A 25987-nucleotide genomic window follows, 5' to 3' on the forward strand; every position below is an offset into this window, starting at 1 on the left:
CTGGGGAAGGAAGTCCGAGACCGATGGTGAAATAGAAGAACGGAAGCAGAACCACAGACTGACATTTAGAAGCTATGGTTATTTTGACCCACTTAGGAGGTGTGAAGCATGAGGGTGTTTGTGTGAGAGTGAGTGTGAAACACTGGCTGCCGTGGTGATGCTGGTCTGGTGTGTATCCTACCTGTGTGAGGTGTGTGTGCGCTGGATGTGGTGTCCAGGAGCAGGTCTGGTTCCTCCAGCTACAGCCGGCTGATACACATCTGGAACACCTGAGGATCGGGGGCCTCAACGTCAATATGTTTGTTTACAAACTCCCATACATTTCCTGTCTGTCTCTAACTGTCACTGTCCAAAAATAGCTAACATTTATATTTGTTTAAAGAGACTTACAGGTCGAACGTGGGGGGTCCTGTGATGCCTGAACAGTCAACCGTCTCCTTCAGCCGTTCCCCCCCCAGTCTGACCTTCACAACCATGCCTGAACAACCCAGCAGAGGTGGGGGTAAAGTGGGGTTAGGGTTAGGGGCAGCTGGGTATGTAGCGTTGAGCTGGTTCTCTACACCACATCTGTATGTATCTATGCATCTTCCTTCCATCTGCCTTATATCCTGTCTGTCTGTATATGTTTTAGTGGTGAGCATCACAATTCCAGGCCAATTCCGGCCAATTGACAACAAATACTATCGTATTGAATCAAGTAATCTTGTCTAGTATTGTATCTTATTGTATTCTAAAACTAATTTAGAGGCTACCGCTACTGACCTTGGATAGATAGTGTGTCCCTGGAGAGCAGGCAGGTGCACATGGGGAATGATGGGTCACATAACGCTTTATCTGGGGCAAGGTTACAGGCAAATGCAGGTGTTGGCCCTACTACACTGAGATGGACCTGGATGGTTAGGGTTATCTATTGGAGGGAAACGTAGAGTGATGTCAGTCAAACAAATATGACAATAAGTGCCTGTGACAAACCCTGCCTTTGAATAGCCGATGCCTGAGAGAGCTGGCTTCAAGGTACCTGTCCAGTTCTGTTCCTCTGCAGCTGGTGAGAGATCTGCTGCTGCTTGGAGTCGTCAGGAATGGAGATCCATGTGGAATTTGAGCAGTCCTCCTTAAATGTGCAGCTAGAGCAGACAGGCAGACAGACAGGCAAACAGACAGACAGACAACCAGACAGACAGACAGACAACCAGACAGACAGACAGACAGACAGACAAACAGACAGACAGACAGACAGGTAGGGAGGCAGAGAGACAGACAGACAAGACAGAGGCAAACAGACAGACAAGATAGTGAGGCAGACAGGGAGGGAGGCAGAGAGGCAGACAGACAAGACAGAGGCAAAGAGACAGACAAGATAGTGAGGCAGACAGGGAGGCAAGCAGGGAGGCAAGCAGATCACAGAGGGAATGAGATTATTGCCACATTTAATTAAGGAAGTATGACTTGATAAAACAGGAAACCATGTTTGCTGAATGCTAACTGCTAGATGAAGATTTGGTGCATGCCTCAGCTCTAACAACATGTGTCACCATGTCATGTCCCTGACCTTCTCTTAGACTCACACCAGCCACAGAATGGATCCTGGGAAGACCAGCAGTCTTTAGAAGTGATGTAAGGACCACATGTAGCCACAGGGACACGCTTCATCTAGAACAAACACGCACACGCATGTGTCAAATGTTTCACAATGCAACTTATCACACAGTTCCTTCCACTTCTACATGGCTACTTTAACTCAGCAGACACGTGACAACCCCAAAGGACCTGAGACCTACAGAGGAGTCAAATTTACGTTGGTTAAGATTAAAATAGGACCGTTTCAGAGTACAGCTCACCTGATTCCCTAGAACCATGTAGATGTGTCTGGGATCCACTGGGTCCAGGTGCATCCTGGGAAACACTTGGACATCATTGTCTGACCTGAACAGAACTCTGGGACAGGAGGAATTGTAGTTCTTGTCCACAGCAAGCTGACAGGAAGGAAAAGAGGAACACTCACTATGACATCTATATCATTTAGATATATATTATACACATTTAGATGTTAATGTGCCAAGAGCAACAGCAGTGTGAAAATATTAGCAGAATGTGTAGAAACCAAGTTGGGTTGCTTTGTGTGTGTTTTTGTGTGGGGGGGAGAGGGTGTTTGTGTGAGTGTGTGTGTTTATGTGCGGGTGTGTGTGTGTGAGTGTGTTTATGTGCGGGTGTGTGTCTGTATGTGTGTGTGTCTGTGTGTGTGTGTGTGTGTGTGTGTGTGTGTTTATGTGCGGGTGTGTGTCTGTATGTGTGTGTGTCTGTGTGTGTGTGTGTGTGTGTGTGTTTATGTGCGGGTGTGTGTCTGTATGTGTGTGTGTCTGTGTGTGTGTGTGTGTAGAGGCTTTGGCAAGGCTGTGCAAGCCGTTCAGCCCCAGGAAAAAGGACGACATAAAGTAATCTACTGTAGCCTTCCAGAAGGCTCACTTAGTCATGTGATTGTGGAATTAACTGTGTGTGACATTTATGAATCATTGTGTTTGAGCAGAAATGGTGTTCAGATGCAGCTGCTGAAGTTAAGATTTAATGAGAGGTGATGTTCTTGAGGCCCAGAGGAAGGGGATAGAGTGCATACACAACATGATACAGATCTCTTTAAGTTGTCAGTCTCTGCAAAAGCTTCACTATGACGAATACTATGTACTGTTTAACATCTGATTATGAAGGATAGTATACATAACGTCAAGTCACTCTGATTGGTCCAAGCTGCATGTCGTGGATACAGACCTTGATGAGTTGACCATCTCCTGTTCCGATGAAGAACACCACCCAGGAGCCCTGTCTCACTGCCAGGACCGAGGTCATGGACTTGTACTGAAACACCACAGATACTGGATGCAGCAGCTTGATTGGTGGCGGTTGGGTGTTGTCGGATTTTTCCTGCAAACACACACACGCACACCAATAGTCAAGGAGCAGCATGATTTTCTACACAGTCTGATTTAAACGTGAGGATTCACCAGCATACCTTGCAAACCTGGTTACTGCAGAAGGCCGGGTCGGGTCCTGTACCCGGACTGATGTCATAAATGGCAAGCACGGTATTCACGGGATCTGTCGTGTCATTTCTCGTGAAAACACCGGCCCAGAGCACTAGTGGACCGCCGGAAATCAAGGAGGATGAGAGTAGTTGCGGACGCTCTTGGTCCGCGCAGCACAGAAGCTTCGCACCTTGCAGAGACCCAAAAGTATTCCTCTTGTTTGTCTTGACCTGGAGCCAAATAAGTTGAACTGACACGGAACCTTTCCGATGGTTTCGGAACAAATATATATGTTGTTCATTCTGAAAGCCGTCAACAAAATTGAAACTCCTATCCTCGGTGGTAATTCTTGCCTCTGACTGGTCTTGGTCACGTTCAGATAATATCCCTCCAGTCTGTTTATCGTTAATGTTTCTCAAGGTAACCACAGAACCAGCAAGAGGACACTCCGTTTTGGTTGATAACATACTCGCTGCAAAGACATAAGTCTCTAATTTATTTTTTGTCTCGATATCGACCACAAATCCAATGGCTAAGCCGTTGGGGCTAACTTCAAGATGCTCGTAATGCACAGACTTGGAAATGTCATCGATATCTAGCACTTCACAGTACCCGCATTTGATACTTCCACAGGTGACTAAGGTGTTATTTTTGATGAATGGCACCAACATGTTCACCTTGTAAGTTGTGTTCCAAACAGGACTGCTTCCAGTGCTTCTCTCAAATTTGTCGTTATCTATAAGTATTCCTCTCTGAGATATCTTGTTGGTAATTTGAGCCAAATTGTGGCTCACCTTGTAGAGATAGTCATCCGTTATGGCGTAGAGTGAGCTGTTGCCAACAGCAAAGTCACGAATGTACCCATCAAAGGTGATGTCCTGGCCACGACCCCAATCCACAAGGACAACCAGGGACCCTAAAAATATAATAGACCACATAGCGCTGCACATAGTCACTAATATGAAGCTGCAGTCTACACTGCATTCTTCGCTCTCCGCCTTGTCCCTGCGGTACCAAAATCAGAGTGCGTAGTGCGAAACAGTGCTCCTGGTAATACATTGAAGTGAAGTTCCGCTTTCCAATATTGTCCAATTATATGAAGACACACTTCCGTATATAACGGTTTAACAGATGCTTAGACTAATCAATAGATTACTATCCATTTTTACCAAACACTGATGATTCACAGGATAGGCTATACTTTGTCATAATTCTTTCTCACAGGTGGAATTCCGTTGTGGCAGTTGAAATGCAGTCCATTGTGAATTTGGTCTTTGCTGTGCTCTGGTGGTGAAAAGGTCTACCTGCAAATTGTTATACAAAACGCCGAGTTATTACAGCTGGTGCATCTGCGCCCGCATATGGGTGTCCTGTCCAGATAAACTAGGAGGTGCACAAGTAGGTTCAATAAATCTGGTTTATCTAGTCTTAGTTTTTCATCAAACTAAATCAACCCCAATGACACATCGCTTTGGAGATTTAAGTATAAGAATACAGAGCTACTCCTTGCTTGATGAGAAAGGAACGTGGAATTGGACGTCCAGCTCATGTAATGTCATGAAGGGGCGCTAGTGTGCTATGCATAAGGCATTGTATTGAAAATGAGAGAGAGATAGGAAGACAGAGGGATAAAGAGAGAGAGAGAGAGAGAGAGTGAGGGAGCGAGGGAGAGAGAGACAGAGGGGAGGGAAAGAGGGGGGGACAGAAAGAGAGAGGGGGAGAGAAACAGGGGAGAGAGAGAAGAAGGGAGAGAGAAATAGAGAGAGAGAGGGAGGGAGAGAGAGGGAGGGGGACAGAAAAAGAGAGGGGGGAGAGAGGGACAGAGAGAGAGAGGGGGGAGAGGGAGGGAGAGGGAGAAGGAGAGAGGGACAGAGAGAGAGCGAAGGGAGAGAGAGGGACAGAAAGAGAGAGAGACAAAGAGAGAGAGAGAGGGGAGAGAGAGACTGGTGCTCTGTGTGTGGTCCCTGCCTTCCTGTGACTCATTCCAGCAGCCATGTTGCTGTGATTTTAAGGAGGCCTAAGTTGCACACACACACACGCACGCACACGCACACACACAGAGAGAGAGAGAGGATGTCCCCCTTTATTCATACAAAACAGGAGGACAATTACATGTACCCGAGTCCACTGCGTGTAAGCGTTGGACATTAAATGAATCACCTGAATGAATGAAACACAATCTAGACAGAAGTGTGGATCACATGTATGTACTTTGGAGGTAGTTGTGTAATGATGTAATTGAGCTGTTCTTCTGGATTGTGAAAAGGTGGTTGTACTTTAAACTCTATTTATGTAAAAATAAATAAACAATTAAGCCTTCGAAATAGATTTAGGCAATAAATTACGTGCAAGTTCACCCTTAACACTGAGATAGGAAGCCCATTTCCATTATCAGGGTTCTTAGGGAAACTGATTTAAAAGTTGCTGGGAGGAAAATTAAGTTCAAGTTCAAGTTCAAGTTCAAGTCTTTTATTTGTCAGGTGCACAGAGCAACACAAGGTTAGACTGGGCACTGAAATTCTTAAGACAAGACAACGCAAGCACTTGGCATAACATAACATATAAGTACACAGAACAAATTTACATCTATGCTGAGCTTAGATAAGTGAACTTCCTAAATATACAGATAGCAATAAATAAACGACTATACTAACCCTAACACTAAAACTTCCTAAATTACAGATAACAATAAATAGTACGCTATACTAACCCTAATACACAAAATTTGCAAATTTACAGATCAGTGACTTTGTCAATGACCAAACAGGAGCCTGGTGGCGAGGTACAGTAGTGCAATGTTACTGAAGAGCAACCAGTAGCTGAAAGTGACAGTGTATAAGTGACTAGTGTGCAGTAAAGACAAATATAATAAAGGATATAAATAAATAATAAATAACAAATAATAAGACAAATATTTGTTCCCAACCAAATGGGCTATGGAGTTATCAACTGTGTTTCACTACCAGACCACAAAACACTATGCATCTCCATTTACCATATTTGAATACATGTGAAAATACACTATATAACACTATGCACATATATTTGACACTATTTTATGTTGGACAGTGGAGATGTGAGGGGTTTTAAAACATACTTATTACATATAAGCAATAATGATCCTGGACAACCATTACATGCCCTATAAGTGTCTTAAAACCTGCAGATATTTGGCTAAATAAAATGACTCATATATTTGATTTCTCGTATAAGGGTATAATAAAATTATAGACACAGATATGGTGGAAGCCGTGGTGGCATTCCCGCAGCGATATGGAGATTGTTTTGGTATTCCTAAGGCACATTCTTACCCTTGGTGAGGGGGATGGGAGAGAAGTTTTTTTTTTTTTTTTACTTGGCTCTCCCCCACCATGTGCATACCAGGGCAAAGTCAGAAAAAAAATTTGCCGACCAGACTGCAAGCGAGAAAAACAAAGACCGAAACTTATCAAACACACTTCACTGAGAATCCTTATGAATCTCTTTTTTTCGGGACACGTACTCCAGTAATTTGCCTTTTTCTGCAAAAGAGAGAGGGGCGCGTTTAAGGGGTGGAGAGAGCTCGAGATCATATTACAGAGTTCCAGACTTTTCATGGCAAGTTTTTTGATGGTGGGGGATGGTGGTTCTGTTACTTGTTCGGTTAGATTGCTTTTTCCGCTATCTAGCAAAAATCTAAAGGAATAGTTTCACTGACCTTGCAAGGAATATTATACCTCTTCCACACGAAGTATAATCTGTTTGCGCTGTGATATAGATAATGAGGCGAATTCAAAGGATGAATCAAGGATTGTACGAGAAATGCAAGATGAAAAAGTTTGGTACTGCTTGAAACCGTGGAAAAAAAGTTATGTTCTTTTTTCGTTACAAAGGCTATGGCAAGAAACTTGGCAGTAAATGAACGGCATTCTCTTTTAGTAAATATATAGGGTACTGGATTACAAAGTTTTTATTTTTTTTTATTTTGGGGATACTGAGTTGCACCGTCGATCCTCCCAAAATGTCTCCCTACAACGCGAGCACCATTGTTGGAGCGTTCGGGGTACTTAGCATTTGGGCTGCATGCTCATTTGTTACTCATGCGGCCATGGTACAGAAAAACGCAACACTAATGTTGGATGAACACTGTAAAAAAACAACTACATGCGAAGTGCTCAAATACAATACATGTCTGGGGTCCCCTTTACCGTACACCCACACGTCGCTTATTCTGGCGGAGGACTCTAACACTCAAGAAGAAGCATTTGAGAAGTTGGCCATGTGGTCGGGTATGACTTTTATTTTAGACAAATTTGATGAATTGCATGTTTTAGAATCTTTTAGAATACAATTAAGGGAATGTTATTAATAATAAACTTTCAACATAATTCAGTGTCAATTTAGATGCATCCTAGATGTCATTTTTGACCAGCAAAGTTATCAATGGAAATCTAGTCTCTAGCTTCTCACTGCAAGTAAATTACCGTTACTGTTTGAAGGTAGTAAATGATGAATAAATAATACACAGAGTTAGTATTACAGGAAGAAGACCATTATTCAAACAAAATAAAACGTTATTGTCCGAAAATCTTCTGTAACCCTGTAATGTAAAGCCTTTAGAGTAGGCAAAAGTAATTTGATAATCAGTGAGCTTCACTTCCCATAAGAATCCGTAAGTGAAGTATTAACTTCCTCACCGTCTGTGGTGTCCTACCAGGGCAATAGCACCCACCTCCACAATAACCATTTGGCAGAAATCATTGAATCTTTATTTATAGGCTGTATAATTCCAGTCGGTCAGTGTCAATACCCCCTTCATCACCTTCATCACCTCCATCACCATCACAACATTCTCATCATCCTCCTCCTAATCATCCTCCCAGGAGGATGGTGAGAATGTTGTGATGGAGGTGATGGAGGTGATGGAGGTGAAGGGGAGTGATGAATCCCATCACGTCTGCATTCAGACGCACATGCTTAAGCGGCAGGGGCATAGGTTTCATCATACTTGGGTGGGACTCGTTCAAAACATCAAAAATATCCCCCTCACTTGTTATGAAGAAAATCATATTAAACAGCTGCATCCTCAGGTATATATAAAAAAAATACAACTGTCCCACCCATATTTGAAAACAAACCTACGCCCCTGCTAAGCACCACGCCCTCCTGTGGTCATCGCCCCTCACCCTCTGCACTCACCTGGCTCCCTGCAGGTCTGCGGAACGCCCCTCGCTGCTGGTCGGTGATCCAGCCCTTGCTGTGTGCCGTCTACATGCCCAAGTGTGACAATGGGCACGTGGAGCTGCCCAGCCAGCAGCTGTGCCAGGCCACCCGGCGCCCCTGCAGTATCGTGGACCAGGAGAGGGGATGGCCAGGCTTCCTCAAGTGCGATACCAAGGACAAGTTTCCCATGGGTTGCCCGGTAACAGAAGTCTAAATATGTCCAGACTGTGTCTGTGGCACAATTACAAATTATTTTTTTCGTTTTTTAAGAAAAAATAAAATAAAAAAATTATGCAACATTCTATCATGCTCTCTCTCTCTCTCGGTTTGACAGAACGAGGTGCAGAAATTAAAGTTCAACTCGTCAGGCCAGTGTGAGGCCCCTCTGGTGAAGACGGATATCCAGGCCAGCTGGTATAAAGACGTGGAGGGCTGTGGCATCCAGTGTCACAACCCTCTGTTCACCGAGGAGGAGCACTCAGACATGCACGCCTACATCGCCTACTTTGGCTCTATTACCCTCCTCTGCACCTTCTTCACACTGGTGAGCATCAGAGTTTTCCTGGGAGTTTCTCGGTATCTTCCCTGAGGGTTTAGGGGTCAGATGGCTGAACGGTTAGGGAATCGGGCTATTAATCAAAAGGTTGTCGGTTCGATTCCGGGCTGTGAAAAAATGACGTTGTGTCCTTGGGCAAGGCACTTCACCTTACTTGCCTCAGGGGGAATGTCCCTGTACTTACTGTAAGTCACTCTGGATAAGAGCGTCTGCTAAATGACTAAATGTAAATGTATGGTATCTTCATTGAGGGTTTAGGCTGGGGCAGTTCTATGGGCATATCTGAAGCCCTCTGTGACATTGCTTGTGAAGAGGGCTGTACATATACATTTTGATTTTTCTTAGTTCAAAGAAAACTACAATACCCATGATGCCAGTGATCGTATTGTTGATGCTCGTGGGATGAAAACATTTGTTTTTCTGATGCCAAACCAGTAGTGCCAGCTACCATTCACAATGTAATCATGTGTTCTTTGGTGATTGGTGGTTGTGGAAAAACCTCTTTGTTTCTATGAAACGGCCTGGGTTGCGATACCACTGTTCCGATGCTGCTTTTCTCTATAAACCTTCAACCTCCCTCCGCTCACAGGCCACATTTCTGGCAGACTGGAAGAACTCCAATCGCTATCCAGCCGTCATCCTCTTCTATATCAACGCTTGTTTCTTCGTGGGAAGTATGGGCTGGCTAGCTCAGTTTATGGAGGGTGCTCGTGAGGAGATTGTCTGCAAGAGTGACAAGACCATGCGACTCGGGGAGCCCTCGTAAGTCACAGGCCTCCATAGGTTCATGAGTTTTGAGATGGTCAATTTGTATTCAAATTGGATTGTGTGTATGTATGGAAGTATGGATGCATGCATATAAGTGCACTTGATATTGATTCATCATGACCTTCTGGTGGCTTTAGACGTTTGCCCTCTATCGTGCTGTCTGCCTCTCCTCATAATCCCTCCATCTCTCTCTCCCTCCATCTCTCTCTCCTTCCGTCTCTCTCTCCCTCCTTCTCTCTCCCTCCTTCTCTTTCTCCCTCCTTCTCTATCTCCCTCCTTCTCTCTCTCCCTCTTCTCTCTCCCTCCTTCTCTCTCTTCCTCCTTCTCTCTCTCGCCTTCCCTCTCTTCCTCCAGGTCCACGGAGACTCTGTCCTGCGTCACCATCTTCATCATCGTCTACTATTCCCTGATGTCAGGCGTGATCTGGTTTGTCATGCTGACCTACGCCTGGCACGCCTCCTTCAAGGCCCTGGGCACCACCCACCAGCCCCTGTCTGGACGCACGTCCTACTTCCACATGATCACCTGGTCTATTCCCTTCATACTCACCGTGGCCATTCTCGCCATCGCTGAGGTACTTTTTATTGTCAAACAGTCGACACACACACAATCGTGTGCGATAGTCTTTAGTGTTTTTTTCTCACACGAATGTTGTCTTAAATGTTAGTCTTTTTGGTTTCTGTATTTGTGAAGCAGTTTAAAAGTGTGATGTTCAGTTTTTGTTAGGTGTTTTTGTTTTCATTATTTCTCAAAGCGTTTTTTACTTAAAAAAGTGACTTTGAGCCCTAAGACTTTTGCGCAGTACTGTAGATGTCCACTGTTAGGTGCTTTCATACACCCTGAGCTACGAGTCATTCCGTTCTCTGTGACCCTCCAGGTGGATGGAGACTCTGTGAGTGGGATCTGTTTTGTGGGCTATAAGAACTACCACTACCGGGCAGGCTTTGTGTTAGCACCCATCGGAGTGGTGCTCGTTATCGGCGGCTACTTCCTCATACGAGGTGAGCGTCTGGGTGCATCCGGCACGTTTTACATCACAGAGTTAATCTTCATCGTACCTGTATTGATATGTTGTTGTGTTCCTTCGTCTGTCTTCCCAGGAGTCATGACTTTGTTTTCCATCAAGAGTAATCACCCTGGGCTTCTGAGCGAAAAGGCAGCGAGCAAAATCAATGAGACGATGCTAAGGCTTGGTATGACAGTTGGTGTTGCTATTAGAGACAGGAAAAAAACAGGCCTAGTTCTTACACATCATAGGATGCTGTACTGAAGACTTAACCTCTCAGTAAAGTCACAGATGAATTGTTTTCAGTTGTCACAGTTTTAGTTGCATGGTATATTTTAGGCCAACTGAAGAATTTTCCTTTTCCGCTGAAGGCCTTGAATATGCATATCTCTTTTTGATTTCAGGTATTTTTGGATTCTTGGCGTTCGGCTTTGTGTTCATCACTTTCGGCTGCCATTTCTACGACTTCTTCAGCCAAGCTGAGTGGGAGAGGAGCTTCAGAGAATACGTTTTGTGAGTTATTTTCCCTCCTGTGCAGTTATCTACGTCAGGGCCGGCTGTACAGTTATCTACGTCAGGGCCGGCTGTACAGTTATCTACGTCAGGGCTGGCCGTGCAGTTATCTACGTCAGGGTCGGCCGTACAGTTATCTACGTCAGGGCCGGCTGTTCAGTTATCTACGTCAGGGCCGGCCGTGCAGTTATCTACGTCAGGGCCGGTCGTGCAGTTATCTACGTCAGGGCCGGCCGTGCAGTTATCTACGTCAGGGCCGGCTGTACAGTTATCTACATCAGGGCCGGCTGTGCAGTTATCTACGTCAGGGCCAGCTGTAAAGTTATCTACGTCAAGGCCGGCTGTGCAGTTATCTACGTCAGGGCCGGCTAGACAGTTATTTTTGTCAGAGCCGGCCCTAGGGTTTTGGTGGCTCTAAACAAAAATAATGTAGTCAAACCAATCGTGGGGCCTTAAACAAATGTTAAGTTTGTTTATTGGGTGGCCCGATCTACGTTAACCTCTCAGTGGTAATGATGTCCGTAATAATGTTTGGTTGCAGGTGCGAAGCCAACGTCACAATAGCTCACCAGACCAACAAGCCGATCCCAGAATGCACTATCAAGAACCGACCCAGTCTGCTGGTGGAGAAGATCAATCTGTTCTCCATGTTTGGGACTGGTATTGCCATGAGTACCTGGGTATGGACCAAGGCTACCATCCTCATCTGGAAGCGCACCTGGTGCAAGTAAGCTGAACTGGGAACCAGAAAACCGGAGCATTGTACCTTTACATTTACATTACATTTAGTCATTTAGCAGACGCTCTTATCCAGAGCGACTTACAGGAAGTACAGGGGCATTCCCCCCCGAGGCAAGTAGGGTGAAGTGCCCTGCCCAAGGACACAACGTCATTTGGCACGGCTGGGAATCGATCTGGCAACCTTCATATTACTAGCCCGATTCCCTAACCGTTCAGCCATCTGACTCCCTGTACCTTTTGTGCCAGACCAGTATCAACACGCTAAATGTGTCTCATGTAGATTTAAACAGGCAAACCAATCTCAAGGGAGAGACTGTCGTGACTCATAGTGATACCTCTTTGGAGAACTTTGATAAGTGTAGTCAGTATAGCCAGTCAATATCAGAGAAGCAATTTCATTTTTTTTTTCTCAACAAAAACAGTTCATGTCATATTCCCATTTTAATTTAACAAATTACCATTTTAACCTGTCGTAGAATCATTGGCCGCAGTGATGACGAACCTAAAAGGATAAAGAAGAGTAAGATGATCGCGAAAGCCTTCTCCAAACGCAAAGAGCTCCACAAGGATCCTGAGAAGGAGCTCTCATTCAGCCTCCACACCGTCTCCCACGAGGGGCCTGTTGGTGAGTGTGCACAGTACAGCGCCCTCTGATGCCTGAAACCGGTACTACAGAATACCACCCCATCAATTGTCGAAGCTTGCTCCCAACACGCAACATCCACACGCTTCTCTGAGTTGGATTTCATACCTCGCTATCGTAGTGGCCACTATATTTATTGTCAGAGACAACTGTTTTGTCTCAGGTTAAGGACTGAGTGACAGATTTACAAGTTCATATACACTGGGGCTGCAGTGGTTTGCCTATTTGCTTTAGTTGGAGAGACTCCATGTTGGTTTCCTCAGTTGAATACAGAACCTAGAGTTAGTTGTGTTCTGAATGGATTGTAATTGTGTGTGTGTGCGCGTGTTTTTTCTTCCCCTTACGTTCAAAGCTGGCATTAACTTTGACCTCAACGAGCCGTCCAATGACATGTCGTCTGCCTGGGCCCAGCATGTCACTAAGATGGTGGCCAGAAGAGGTGCCATCTTGCCTCAGGACATCTCTGTCACGCCCAGTTGCACACCTGGTGAGAGCTGGCATCCATTCAAATTCATTAATGCTTTATTGGCATGAACGAGTAAGCATTGTTGCCAAAGCCATAGATGACTGAACAAACTGTGTGTATTGTGATGCACTTAAATTTTTGTGAAGGGGATAAAATTAAATAAAACAATTCAATTAATCACAAGGAAAGCTAATATTGTAATCCAAACATATCTCTTAACGCTGCAAACAAATCTAATCTTTTGTCCTGGGCTACTTCACATCCATGGACTTCCCTGGTCTAAAAGTATCCTTTCCCTCTCTGCAGCTTGTTTCCCCTTTTCAGTCCTCAGCCATCATTTAATCCATGCTCCCCTGCTCAATTCTAAACCTTTTTTCTGTCTCTCTTTATTCCCCCTCCTCAGTTCCGCCTCCTGACGAAAGGAAGAAGCTGTGGATGGTGGAAGCGGAGATCTCTCCGGAGATGATGAAGAGGAAGAGGAAAAAGAGGAAGAGGAAGAAGGAGGAGCGGCCTGCGGAGGATGCGGCCGACCACCAGGGGTACCGTCGGAGGGAGTTCGGCCCCAGCTCAGTGCCTCGCCTGCCCAAGCTGCCAGGGCACAGGAGCCTGGTGGCCAACCTGTGGGAACAGCAACAGGAAGTAGGGGCTGACATCCTACCAGGGTCTTACCCCGAATCCAGGCCCTCGCACCCCCTCCCCTATCAGGAGAGGTACACAAGCCTGGCCCCGTACCCTTCCAGCCGGCATAGCAGGAACCACGACCTCGCCCTGCTCTCAAACCCCCACGCCCTGAATGACCCACCGGAGGATCTTGGTTTAGGGCCTCGCTGCCCTGTAGCCCACTCCCGGCAGCCCAGCAGTGGCTACCGTTACCCGGGGGAGGTGGAGCCAGTGGGTGGGGGGTGGGGGAGGGCAGTTTACACCATGAGACCACAGGGGAGAAAGGCAAGGATCGATCCGATTCACTCGCAGACCAATCTGATAGAGGCTGAGCTTATGGACGCAGACTCTGACTTTTGAGTGAGGGGCAGGGAGGTCCGAAGGTGTTGTGTGTGTGGTCATGTTGTTTATAGACTGTAAGCTAGAAGTGCTGGATACTTCGGGATTTACAGTGCTGTCTTCCTGAAAGGGTGGTTGGGTGTTGCGGTAACCCAACTGAGGACAGACTGACTTTGACTGGACAAAAGCCAGGAATATCTATATAAAGCGACTGAAGGCAGTAGAGATAGTTTTACGTAAAAATGAGCAGATTGCTGTAGAGGACTGAAACATGGACAAGCTTAAGAAGGCCATCTGTGATATTGGCAGGTTTGTCCACAAAGTTGTTTCGGAAACATATTGTAGAAGACTCCACGGAACTCAAGAGGCAGCTCAATTTAAATATCAACTGTTTGACATTACTTTTACTTGCCTATTAAAATATATATGTGACCGACTGAATTTGAACTCCCAAGTGTGACAAACTGTGTTTGCTAGCTAAGATTGAGGCATTTTTCTGGAGATGCTCTCTTTACACAGAACCGGGAAGTATCATTGTATGTTTGTGATTGTTTGTTTAAACGTGATTGTGTTGTCCAGTAGTCAGTGCTTTTGTTATTTTTATGTTGCCTGGTGCAATCACACACATTTCCTTCATCCAAGGATAGAGTAAATAAAAAACCTTTAGAAATTTGAAATTAAACACAAAAACGGAATAGGGACGCAATCATTTTTAAGTGTTACAACATATTTAACATGGGTCACGTATAAATCTTTTTGTGTGTACAATTGTATTAAAAAGGGTTATTTTTTACAGTAGTTCATTGCTTAGGATTTCTACTTAATTTTTTATTATATTGTACATAATTAACATCAACTTCACTGAGTTTTGTTTGTTTTGTAATATTGTTATCGTATCATTATTATTCATAGAGTGGGGTTCAAATACAACAGTTTGTCAGTACTGTGGTTGTATTTTTGCATGCCTTGTCCATTGGCCTATACAGTGCACCTTTTGATGGTGGTCTTCACAGCTATTTTGTATCATTTGTTGGCTTGATACAATACTTAGCCAAAAGGGAAGTGGCAACAATGTTAAGGCCAACATGCGAATGCCTCTATGCTACCAGAATATAGGGCAACCTTTAAAGTCAGAATAAGGTTGGAGCTTTTTTGGAAGTGTTCTTTTTTTTTTGTTTTACACCATTTTATCATTCAAGTGCCTACTCACTGATTATCTGTGTACAGTATAAGAGACGTTTATTTAAGCAGTTACTCAATCTTAGAAAGAGCCAGGTGAACTGCACAGCACTGCCGTCAATACATTGTAGTATTAGAGTTCCAATTCATGTGGATTCTCCACCATTAAAACGCACTAACTATAATTACTATACATATTCAAAATATGTATCGAACGTGTAGGTTCATAAGAGAAGATGGGTTTGATATGAACTGACATTCAGCTACCCTGGCTTCTTTTGCATAATGTAACCTATTGAGATTTTATCACAATCTCTTTGAGGATAAATAAAACATTTTCAACTATTTTTGTACCGTTTTGAGAAGATGCCATTAGTATTTTTCATTTTCTTGGCCTTATTGTCTGATAAAGTTTTGTTTCCCTGTGTTTTCTGTTCTTTAATGTCTGTTTCACTCCTCAATCTGTCGTACAGAATTGTATACTTTACTCGTGCAGTTGTATTTTTGTATATGTAAATAAAGTTTTAATTAAAAATGAATATAAAAAATGCTCGTGCTTGACTTTGTCACAGTGAAGACAAATTGGAAGATAAAAAACATAATGCAGATTTACCATCACATTCAAAAGGTCTACTGTATATAATGACTGATTTTACCAGAACTCAAATCTTCCTGAGATGGACTGAAGGTTCGAATGGTTCTTGAGATAGATTTGTGTGCAAAGAAAACTCTACATCCCAGAATGCAATATATTTTTCCTACCAATGGACGAGCGGCGTGAATTTCAATATGAAGCTCACTTATTGATGGTGTGGAGTTTAGATGAGTTGATAACGCGTGCGGATAACACGAGCTGCAGAACCCAGGCAGTACTTCACAAACCGGCAAAATGTCCAACAAAAAAGTTCCCTTGACGGTTACTGACCAAGAGAAACGTCGCCGGCGGTCCACAGCTGAAAGTTCAGGTAAGGTTGATTCCTGTTCTTCTTAATTTGTTTGCGCTGTCGATCCAAACTCAAGGTGCGCTGACATGACTGCACACAGTCGCGTGCACTTGCAAAAAAAATCTCAAGCAGCAAGATTTGGACTTGCCTTCGAAAGGGTAGTAACTTGACAAACGTATTTGAAAGTTAACCATTCTCTGCTTCAGCTCATGACAAAATATGCAATGAATGTCAGTGTTAATTGATGGATATGATCTGCAATATTACGTTGTTTGTCTATATATATTATCTGGTAATGGGCAAGAATTCAGTCTGGAATCTAACACAATTTGGAGGAGGAAAGGGGTTTGTTTTTTCGTTTAGCATAGCAATATTGTCAGCAAGGGCGTAATTATATGGGGGGACAGGGGGACACGTCCCCCCCAATATTTAAAGAAGAACAATTTGTCCCCCCCCAATTTGTTCATACTGTATGATTATGCGGGCAATATTGATGGCTGCTAGCCTACGTCTTTCTGTCCAGCTCCGAAAATATCAAATCCCGGCCAGTCCATTTCCCAAATCCATTTGACTTTTCTACATATTAACTACATTTCTCCATGTCATGTTTTCCCTATAGCTTATACGTCAATGAGTGAGTTAGCAATGCGACATCAGACAGACGTTTAGCACATATATGGATGGTAAATATCCAGTATTTGGCTAACATAATCCATGAGATAACGACTATGTGAATTACACTAGGATTTTGAATTAATGCAAATTTAGAGGTAAGAGGTAAGCCCAACACAGAAAGTCCCACAGCTGTCCCCCCCCAATGTTTTGATTGACTATTTCGCCCTTGATTGTCAGACTAAAGTCAAGGAAGGACTCATTGATGTATTTACTATGAATCATGTGACAGACATCCCAAGTCTCCCATAAGGTCTGTCAAAGACTGTCTAATGGTCGTTTCTGGTAGAGATAGGTGCATATCGCGTGTCATGGGAGGGGGGGGGTGTACGTGCTGGTTGAGGGGGGGGGGGGGGAGCCACCTCCCGGAAATGAGTCTCTGCAGGTTGGCACGTCTGATGTAGGTTTGTTACTGGGAAAATAGGGATCATCTGTGTGACCCTAAACCATTGATTCTTGTACGCATATCAGAGCTCAGTAATGCATGTCACGATGAGGGTCTTCTAATGAGATGAATCAGCCTTCCTCTGCACACAGGACAAATCCAAACCCCTGTCCCAAGTCCAATTCCATTTGGTATTCACGCATGGTTAGTCTATAGAGAATGTGATCAGACACACCAGGCCTCCTGCGCTGTAACGGTGGGATGATTGGCTGCTTCTAACATGTGACAATCAGGAGTCTTTTGTTAGTCACAGATAAGTCACAGACTCAAACTCAGTGGGCACAACATGATTCCTAGAAGGGTTGAATAACCACCCCCTCCCTCCAGACTGGTGGGTTGTATTATGCAATGGTATCATTTGTGACCAAGCTCCTTTGCCCATTCAGCTTTTCGGTCAGTGCTTTAATCCCACATGACCGAAAAACGTTAAATCAAAACGTTGTCCGATTTTACTTTCAAGATCAACATAGGAGAACAGGATAATTGTCTCCGTGTTCCCCATGCTAGCTTACGATCTAAGAGCCAGATCTGTTCCTTGACGAAGCGTTGGATGGTTTCAAGTTTTTGTCGTCTCCTCAGAGCCCCAGGTGGACCATGATCCCCGGGCCCACAAGCGCTCCATCGCCTGTGACAGGCTGTGTGTCGAGAACAACCACCCGGACATGGCCGACCCCCTCTCCCCCGACATCTCCCACCCTCACCTCTCCTGCCAGTACACCCCCAAGTCTGTTCACAGGGGTGAGGAACCGCCCTACTGGTCAACTGTTAAACACGACCAATCCTCACCGCAGGATTCATGAAACCTTCACATTTTCATTACAATTTGGTCAGAATCGAGGCACATTCCAGTCCTTCGGTGAGGACGATGAGTAACATAAGTAGTCCCTGGCTTTTATCCAGAGACTAGATGACTGTGCATGTTTTGTTGTGTGACGTGTGTCCCTGTGTGTTGGACGTGCCAGTGCCCTTCTCCTCCGGCCGCTCCACCCCCTCTCAGTACGGGGAGGATGCGTGGCACGACACCACCGTCAGGACCACCATCAGGGCCGACAACGAGGTGGAGGCCCATAAAGAGGCCAACAACTACAAGGTGAGAAGCGGTGAGACTCTGGAGTCTGAGACGTGAGGAGGGTGGCCTTGTGCCAAGGGCGCTGTATAGGGGGGAAAAGTTAGGACAATTTTCAAGGGCCCCTGACTGACCGGGGGGCACTCACGTGTGTGTGTATTCAGTTTGGTTTCAGGAAGTGGAAAAGCCACGTGACAGAGAGGCCCATTGAGGACAGGTCGGACGTTGTGAGGGAGCTTTACTCGGAACTAAATTTCGTCCGACCCCACGCAGGTCAGTGTCTCGTCCCTCCTCTCCTCCCTTTCCAAATCACTTTCCACATGCAGAACCTGTAATTGGACGCACGTTAGTAAAGGTCAGATGTGAGATCTCTCATGCGACGCGTCTTTCTGTTGTCCAGGTTCAGTCATCACCTGTGGAAACATCGCTTACCTGTTTATGTTTGGCTGGTGGATCTCCCTGACCTACTTCCTGGTTTGTATCCTGATGTTTCTCACAGTCATCGGGTCACCCTATGGTACGTGTTCACTCGTGTGGTCGCTGGGGTGAGGTGGAATCATGGTTTGCATTCAATGTACACAGAAAATCTGCCTTACACAATGTAAACATGGAAATATTCTTGGTTTCTTCTATCAGGGATGCTGTGTTTGAAGTTAGCATGCTACTTTATCTGGCCTTTTGGGAAGTCTGTACAAAAGGTAAGAAGGGGGTCATCCTCAAGGTGATGAAAGGGTTAATGTACTCTGTTCAATTTCTGCCGCCACGGTATCAGAATTAAGAGCTATACAACATTTTAGGCCGTCTATCAGCCGTGATTGTTAGAGCGCATGTCGGAGAATAGCAAAGACACGCTTCACAGCGAGTTGAGATTGCGAGTTGATTTTCGTTGTTTGTAGGGGAGGGGGGGGTAGGGGTACGGGTAGACCTGACCTGCCCCCACTGCTAAAAAAAATCCTAGGGGAAACACTATACTCTTCTTGTGTATATATAAAGCCATGCACAGTTCATAATGCTTACCTAAACCTTCCTCCCAGTTGTACTGACAATGGAACCAAATCAACAAATACATTTTTCTCTCTCTCTCCCTTCCTTCTTCCCCCTCCTCCTCCCTCCGTCTGGTGGTCCAGACCAGCAGTGCCGTGCGGAGGTGCTGTGTGAAGTTCCCTAACTGCGAGGCTATTCCTGAGGAGGTGGACTGCGTGGATGAGAAGGAGGTCAATGAGCTTCCGGAGTCCACGCCTCTCATCAAGTCCCTTCCCATAGCCATCGAGGTCACTCCTCCTGGGCCACAGACCCGGCTCCGTAAACACTACTGGGTATGGAGAGATGGATCAACACTGTCCGTCTGCTTAAAGATGGAATCTTTTGAAGCTTTCACTTAGGTGTGGGCATCTTTTGGTACCTCACGATTCGATTCTAATCGATTCTTGGTGTCGCAAATCGATTTCTTGCGATTCTTACAACAACAAAAAAGAACAAAATAAAGCCATTACAAAAAAATGAAAATATTTGAGAACCGCTACAAGACTGAATCGCGATTCAAATGTAATTTAAAAAAGAAAATTCACCCCACCTTCACTCTTTAATCCTTTAACGGCACAACAAGGGATTGTTTCTGCCAGCTATGCCTTGTCTCTCTAAACAAGCGCGAGCCAATCTTTAATTGTGCATAATGGTCTACTTCCTTCGTGTCTGAATACTGTTGGGTTGTGTCTGTAATGATCGTGGGATTCCTGAGTAGCGGGGGGGGGGTGGGGTCGGGAGGAATGGATAGCTCGCCTCGTACTGGTGGTTTTGTTCAGGTTTGGTTTGACGTCAGTTGTGTGTTTCTGTAATTCTCTAATCAGAAGGTTGCCGGTTCGATTCCCGGCCGTTTAAAATGACGCTGTGTCCTTACTGTAAGTCGCTCTGGATAAGAGCGTCTGCTAAATGTAAATGTAATATAAAAGATCTCGTGGTTGTGTCGTTCGTGTGGGGTCAGGGTCGTGTGAGCACCTACATATGGCTGATACTCGGGTACCCTGTCTTGGCTGTGGCCCACGGGCTGGCCTGCTTCCTGTCCTGGCTCCTGGTGTTCACCATCCCCGTAGCCAAGGTGAATGCCCGCACGCTGGGCACTATTCTGCTCACGACTCCAGAGGACATCCACATCCACTCACACAAAAAGGTGCGTACACCTGGAAGGTGATTACCCTGTAAAGGGACCAGGAAATGCTTGGCTCTCTCTGTTTCTCTTGGGTTTATGTCACATACGGACTATGTAAGTCAGATGGATGAGCAGTTAGGGAATTGGGCTAATAATCAGAGGGTTCGATTCCCGGCCGTGCAAAATGACGTTGTGTCCTTGGGCAAGGCACTTCACCCTACTTGCCTCGGGGAGAATGTCTCTGTACTTACTGTAAGTCCCTCTGGATAAGAGTGTTTGCTAAATGACAATGTAATGTAAGGCATGTGGGGTCTACTGCCCTGTTCCTGCAGAGCTACCTGCCTGTGGGTTTTAGCTCCAACACTAATCCAGCACACCTGATTCTAACAAATAGCTGCTTGATCAGGTAACTAGTGTTGAATTGGGTCCACTGAGTGTGGTTGGAGAGAAAAGAGTGCAGGTATCATTGCAGGAACATGGTTGGAGACCCCTGATATAAAGGTTTAGTTGTTGTGTTTTACGGTGTCGTTCAACTGCTTCTTTGCAGGTCATAGGCTGTGAGACCAGGGTGGTGCTGTGTTGCTACAACGCTTTCAACTTGTACTATTACAAATACAGTGTGTACGGGATCAACGTGTTTGCTGTCAGTATCCTTCATCTTGCCTTGGCAAAGCTCTGGTCGTCAAACCCCACATCATCCACATGTGACAAGCAGGAGTCCCGTTTGACTCTTATGTATATTTATATGTAAGAATTTACAGCATCGATCCAAACTCTGTACACCTCGTATTCAAACCTTTTCCTTCCCACTAGTTGATTGTGATCCTTAAAGCCACCCAGACCTGCTTCCCCTGGTGATAGTGACCCTGGTGATCGGCTACATTGACGAGGACAACCAGGTTGTCAGCTCGGAGATCAAGTTTGCAACAGCATTGACCTCTATCATCCCCCTCTCCTACTACATCGGCATGGGTATCGCTAGGTGAAGCACAACACTCACCTCCTTTGCTTTACAATTGCTCCAAAATGTATTCTCATAAATACACGACAACTTAAATATATACAAAATACATAATCCACATTTTGTGTAATGATTTTTTTTCTTTAATGTAGTATTTCAGCTCAGAGTAACTTTGCGGTGGGGGCAGTGGTGAACGCCACGTTCGGCTCCATCACGGAGTTGACCTTCTACATCACGGCCCTGCTCAGGGGTCACCGCGAAGGCTCCAAGTGCTACGAGGAGATTGTGAAGTCTGCCCTCACCGGCACCCTGCTGGGATGCATCCTCTTTATCCCCGTGAGTGTGGGGAAGCTTAAATTTAACCGATAACCGACGCTCGTTAACGACCGTTAACTGACAAGATATTAGAATGGATGTGAAAAGTTTAACGCTGTAGGCTACCTAGCCTACATAATTGGCAGGTATAACAGCACCAAAGTACAATTTATTTTGTTGCTCCCCTTGGCTTTCCTGTCACACTTCAACTACAAACTATCCAAAGTGTTGACTGTGGTTCATCCCCAGGGTATCTGTATGATCATTGGGGGCTTTAAGCACAGAGAGCAGCGATTCAACAGCCGCTCCGCTGGGGTCAGCTCTGCTTTGCTCTTTATATCTATCGGAGGTATGACTATGGAAACAAATTTGTGAAATGTTTTGAATGTTTTGTTTTGAGTAATTTTAAAAGGCATTGAATACTTAATATTGACATTTAAACACCAACGGCTTTGTTGGTTTTGAATTATCTTTAAAATAAGTTCATATTTCTAATTTTAAGAGTTTCATTATGATTTGGCCTTAATTCTCAGGAACGTCATTCTCTCTCTCTCACACTCACACACCACGTACCTCATCCATACACTGTCCTTTTACCCACACAGGTGTGTTTGCTCCGACCCTGTTCTCGAAGGCCTATGGTACCCTGGTGTGTGAGCGGTGCGATAACACCCCGGGGAACGTCACTGGTCCGTTCATGTGTCAGGACTGTCACTACGAGGTGGTGGGTAGCAACCTCTCGTCACCTCCTGACAACCAACACGTATAAGGAAGCATGTTGTCTTTGAGATGGTGTAGTCAGCCCAAGGTAACCTTAATTTTTCTCCTTTTCGCAAAAGAGTGGACATAACCAGGCACTGTACCTCAGTCACATTGAGTAGGTACCTTTTTATTTATATATATATTAAAAAAAAAAATGTTTTCTCAGACTTCCTGAGTGAGTGTGCTGTCTGGTTTCCCCCCAGGCCATTGGTGTACACCATTTCAGTGCTTCTGCCTGCTGCCTACCTGATTGGCCTCATCTTCACCCTGAAGACCCACTCACACATATACGACATTCACATCAGCGATGGGTATGGTCACGGGCATGGGCAGGATGCGCAGGAGGGGGCCAACATCCATGGTGGTGTAGGTGAGCCCAACACCTTCCTCCTCATGTTAGACCACTTTGTACTGTACTCCACTTAGGTTAGAATAGGTTATAGGGTTGAATCAGATGGCTGAGCGGTGAGGGAGTTGGGCTAGTAATCAGAAGGTTACTGGATCGATTCCCCGCTGTGTCAAATGATGTTGTGTCCTTGGGCAAGGCACTTCACCCTACTTGTCTTGGGGGAATGTCCCTGTAAGCACTGTAAGTCGCTCTGGATAAGAGCGTCTACTAAAATGACCTAAATGTGAAACACACTGTATTTATTGATATCTGTAATTTAGGACGTTTTAGTATTAGTCGATAATTTATTGCTATCTGAATATTTTGGAAGTTTCACTTATTTAAGCTCAGCATAAATGTAAATTATGTTCCGTGTACTTATATGTCATGTTATGCCAGGTGCTTGCGCCCAGTCTAAACTTGTTGTTCTGTGTACCTGACAAATAAAAGACTTGAACTTGAACTAGACTTGGAGGATGAAACCTCTGGATATCCCATCATGTTTTCTAAACTGCTGTTTGCCACAGGTTGATCTAGGCAAGCACACCTGCATTGCATCTATGTGTTTGGATTTACTATGCTGTTTACTCATTGTCGTGTGTGTGTGTCTGTGTGTGTGTTCTGACGGTGCTGTAGTTCACTGGTCGAGGTGGATGGCAATGGGGGTGTTGATTTTGGCCACTCTGCTGATGGCTGCATGTGCAGACCTGACCACAGAGCACATCAAGCCCATCCTGGACAACTCCAAAGTGTCCCAGGTGGGCTAATGGCCTCGCAGCACCACCATGCACTTTAACAACACACACATCAGCAGTAGGAATTGGGACTTTAACGTTGGTAATATGTCGATGAACATCTAAACTGCCCTTACACAAACACACTTATAATCTTCACAGTGTGCTTTGTCAGCTAAGTGACTTTTCTCAAGGTTTTTTTTTGGTTTAGTTAGACTAAATTTGACTTGTGACCTACTCTTGCAGTATTTCATTGGAGTCACTGTGTTGGCCATGATACCTGAGCTGCCAGAGATTATGAATGGAATCCAGTTTGCCCTACAGAACAACATCAGTCTGAGGTATGTAAGGCACTCCAGCATACGATTGATTACCTGTCAGGATGAATCCTGTGCTTGTCTGATCATGCTGACCAGACTTTGCTGGGTTGTTTTGGCAGTTTGGAGGTGGGAAGCTGTCTGGCTGTCCAAGTGTGCATGATTCAGATCCCTTTAGTCATCCTGTTCAACGCTTTCTACGTAAGTGTTCACATTTTTTCACATTCATTATTATTTTTTATTTTTTTTTTACGAGTCTCATTGCCTTTCTGATCTTTAAGTGATCTCTTCTCCCTTAAGGATGTGGGGTTTGTATTGATCTTCAGTGACTTGCATCTGTGGGCCAGCATTTTCAGTGTGATTCTGGTGAACTACATCTTCATGGATGGAAAATGTGACTACTTTCAGGGTAAGCTGTGTATCCCAGCGTAGTTTGTAGTAATCAGTGGTTTCATGTCCAGATGTGCGTAACGGTTAATACCTATTTTCATCTTCTGCAGGTACTGCTCTTGTGGTGGTGTATCTCATCCTCCTGGCTGTGTATTTTTTCGCACCCTCGCCCAGCTCCTGTTGAAGGGTACCTTGAACCCACCAAACGTCTTTATACAGGGTTATCTGTGTCAGTATGTACTGTATGTGTGTTTAACGACTGTGAAAACTTAACTGATTAATACTAATTGAGGGTGACGGTAGGAAATATTTTGCACTATTAAAATGAATTCTCCTTGTTTTAACATGGCACACCTTGGTGAGAAATCGACCTGAAAAGAGCTAACTTAATCATAAAACTATTTAATTGAAGTCCCATTGTTTTTATGTCAGGGTTTTCCTCAGCTTAAATTGTACCGTTATAGGTCAGAGTTTGTGTAATATTAAATCTGTTGCTTCAGTACCATGAGACCCCATGCTTTGTGTCACTGGGTTTTGGGTGTCGAGTTTGCGTCACATGAATGTCAACAAAATGCTTTGATGACAGAAAAGAATAGTCATGATCACTGCAATTAAAACGGAAGTACTTGTTTATAGTGGCGTGTCGTCTTGTTGCATGGGTTGTGTAATTAACTTAAGCACAGTGACCAACGTTAAATGTATTTTCATTGTCCAACCAATGAGGTGCCGACACACTGAGCCTTACATATCAGGTTCCACACACAGACATGTTCAGGTTCCACACACACTGAGCCTTACATATCAGGTTCCACACACAGACATGTTCAGGTTCCACACACACTGAGCCTTACATATCAGGTTCCACACACTGACATGTTCAGGTTCCACACACACTGAGCCTTACATATCAGGTTCCACACACTGACATGTTCAGGTTCCACACACACTGAGCCTTACATATCAGGTTCCACACACTGACATGTTCAGGTTCCACACACACTGAGCCTTACATATCAGGTTCCACACACAGACATGTTCAGGTTCCACACACACTGAGCCTTACATATCAGGTTCCACACACTGACATGTTCAGGTTCCACACACACTGAGCCTTACATATCAGGTTCCACACACTGACATGTTCAGGTTCCACACACACTGAGCCTTACATATCAGGTTCCACACACAGACATGTTCAGGTTCCACACACACTGAGCCTTACATATCAGGTTCCACACACACTGAGCCTTACATATCAGGTTCCACACACTGACATGTTCAGGTTCCACACACACTGAGCCTTACATATCAGGTTCCACACACTGACATGTTCAGGTTCCACACACAGACATGTTCAGGTTCCACACACACTGAGCCTTACATATCAGGTTCCACACACTGACATGTTCAGGCAGGCAAACTCACCAAGAGAAGCACAATTTATGCATGTTTATTGACTCGTCAACCACCAAACACAACGTTAACGAACATGAGGCTACAGTTCAGTGGTCGGCTCAGCCGTGTGGGGCAGATGCAAGGATCCAAGGGAGAGGGGTGACGTGCAGAACAAAAGTTAAACTAAATGTTTTTTGGATTCCATAGGAGGACAATGGAAGTAACTTGACTTAAGACTTAAAGAACTCCTGGCAATCAAAGTAAGACCTAGCACTGTGTAACGTAAAGGGAGATCGTTTTCACTTCAAAGTGCAACGTAGTTTGGCATTGCAGTTTCGGCTCAACATGCCGGCACTTTGTTT

At 44.8% G+C, this 25987-nt stretch overlaps 3 protein-coding genes across 3 annotated transcripts in view; 2 read left to right on the forward strand and 1 right to left on the reverse strand.

Annotated features, from left to right (window-relative positions):
* plxnc1 (plexin C1) overlaps positions 1 to 4229 on the reverse strand; it is a 16900-nt gene extending 12671 nt beyond the window's left edge. Inside the window, exons 1-8 of the mRNA XM_047022898.1 lie at positions 3005 to 4229; positions 2764 to 2916; positions 1839 to 1973; positions 1550 to 1650; positions 1019 to 1124; positions 763 to 907; positions 391 to 478; positions 182 to 269 (exon numbers count right to left, since the gene is read on the reverse strand). Of these exons, the coding sequence (XP_046878854.1) occupies positions 182 to 269; positions 391 to 478; positions 763 to 907; positions 1019 to 1124; positions 1550 to 1650; positions 1839 to 1973; positions 2764 to 2916; positions 3005 to 3967 (1779 nt within the window). The 5' untranslated portion in view covers positions 3968 to 4229. The remainder of the gene's footprint in view (positions 1 to 181; positions 270 to 390; positions 479 to 762; positions 908 to 1018; positions 1125 to 1549; positions 1651 to 1838; positions 1974 to 2763; positions 2917 to 3004) is intronic.
* Positions 4230 to 6395: 2166 nt separating this feature from the next.
* Positions 6396 to 15630, forward strand: smo (smoothened, frizzled class receptor). Its single transcript, XM_047022986.1, has 12 exons — positions 6396 to 7285; positions 8210 to 8418; positions 8554 to 8763; positions 9365 to 9537; positions 9898 to 10117; positions 10421 to 10544; positions 10644 to 10736; positions 10954 to 11062; positions 11604 to 11789; positions 12280 to 12428; positions 12799 to 12933; positions 13316 to 15630. The coding sequence occupies exons 1-12, from the start codon at positions 7018 to 7020 to the stop codon at positions 13930 to 13932; spliced, it is 2493 nt and encodes an 830-aa protein (XP_046878942.1). The 5' UTR covers positions 6396 to 7017; the 3' UTR covers positions 13933 to 15630.
* A 309-nt stretch (positions 15631 to 15939) lies between these two features.
* On the forward strand, positions 15940 to 24775 carry cax1 (cation/H+ exchanger protein 1). The gene is made up of 20 exons (XM_047023290.1): positions 15940 to 16055; positions 17731 to 17889; positions 18114 to 18241; positions 18382 to 18490; positions 18618 to 18734; positions 18854 to 18915; positions 19345 to 19533; positions 20199 to 20384; positions 20911 to 21010; positions 21204 to 21345; positions 21477 to 21660; positions 21889 to 21988; positions 22245 to 22363; positions 22479 to 22516; positions 22605 to 22721; positions 23403 to 23547; positions 23770 to 23864; positions 23963 to 24041; positions 24141 to 24249; positions 24341 to 24775. Exons 1-20 carry the CDS (start codon positions 15980 to 15982, stop codon positions 24412 to 24414), a joined length of 2328 nt encoding a protein of 775 aa, XP_046879246.1. The 5' UTR covers positions 15940 to 15979; the 3' UTR covers positions 24415 to 24775.
* Positions 24776 to 25987: the final 1212 nt, after the last annotated feature.

This window comes from Hypomesus transpacificus, chromosome 7, assembly GCF_021917145.1.
Source record: "Hypomesus transpacificus isolate Combined female chromosome 7, fHypTra1, whole genome shotgun sequence".
NCBI classification, from domain to species: Eukaryota; Metazoa; Chordata; class Actinopteri; order Osmeriformes; family Osmeridae; genus Hypomesus; species Hypomesus transpacificus.

Coding starts and splice junctions, on each gene's coding strand:
- smo (XM_047022986.1), top strand. CDS start 7,018: ATGTCTCCCTACAACGCGAGCACCATTGTTGGAGCGTTCGGGGTACTT. Junction 7,286..8,209: donor GAAGTTGGCCATGTGGTCGG/GTATGACTTTTA, acceptor GGCTCCCTGCAG/GTCTGCGGAACGCCCCTCGC. Junction 11,063..11,603: donor AGCTTCAGAGAATACGTTTT/GTGAGTTATTTT, acceptor GTTTGGTTGCAG/GTGCGAAGCCAACGTCACAA.
- cax1 (XM_047023290.1), top strand. CDS start 15,980: ATGTCCAACAAAAAAGTTCCCTTGACGGTTACTGACCAAGAGAAACGT. Junction 18,735..18,853: donor AGTCATCGGGTCACCCTATG/GTACGTGTTCAC, acceptor TTCTTCTATCAG/GGATGCTGTGTTTGAAGTTA. Junction 21,346..21,476: donor ATCGGCATGGGTATCGCTAG/GTGAAGCACAAC, acceptor TCTTTAATGTAG/TATTTCAGCTCAGAGTAACT.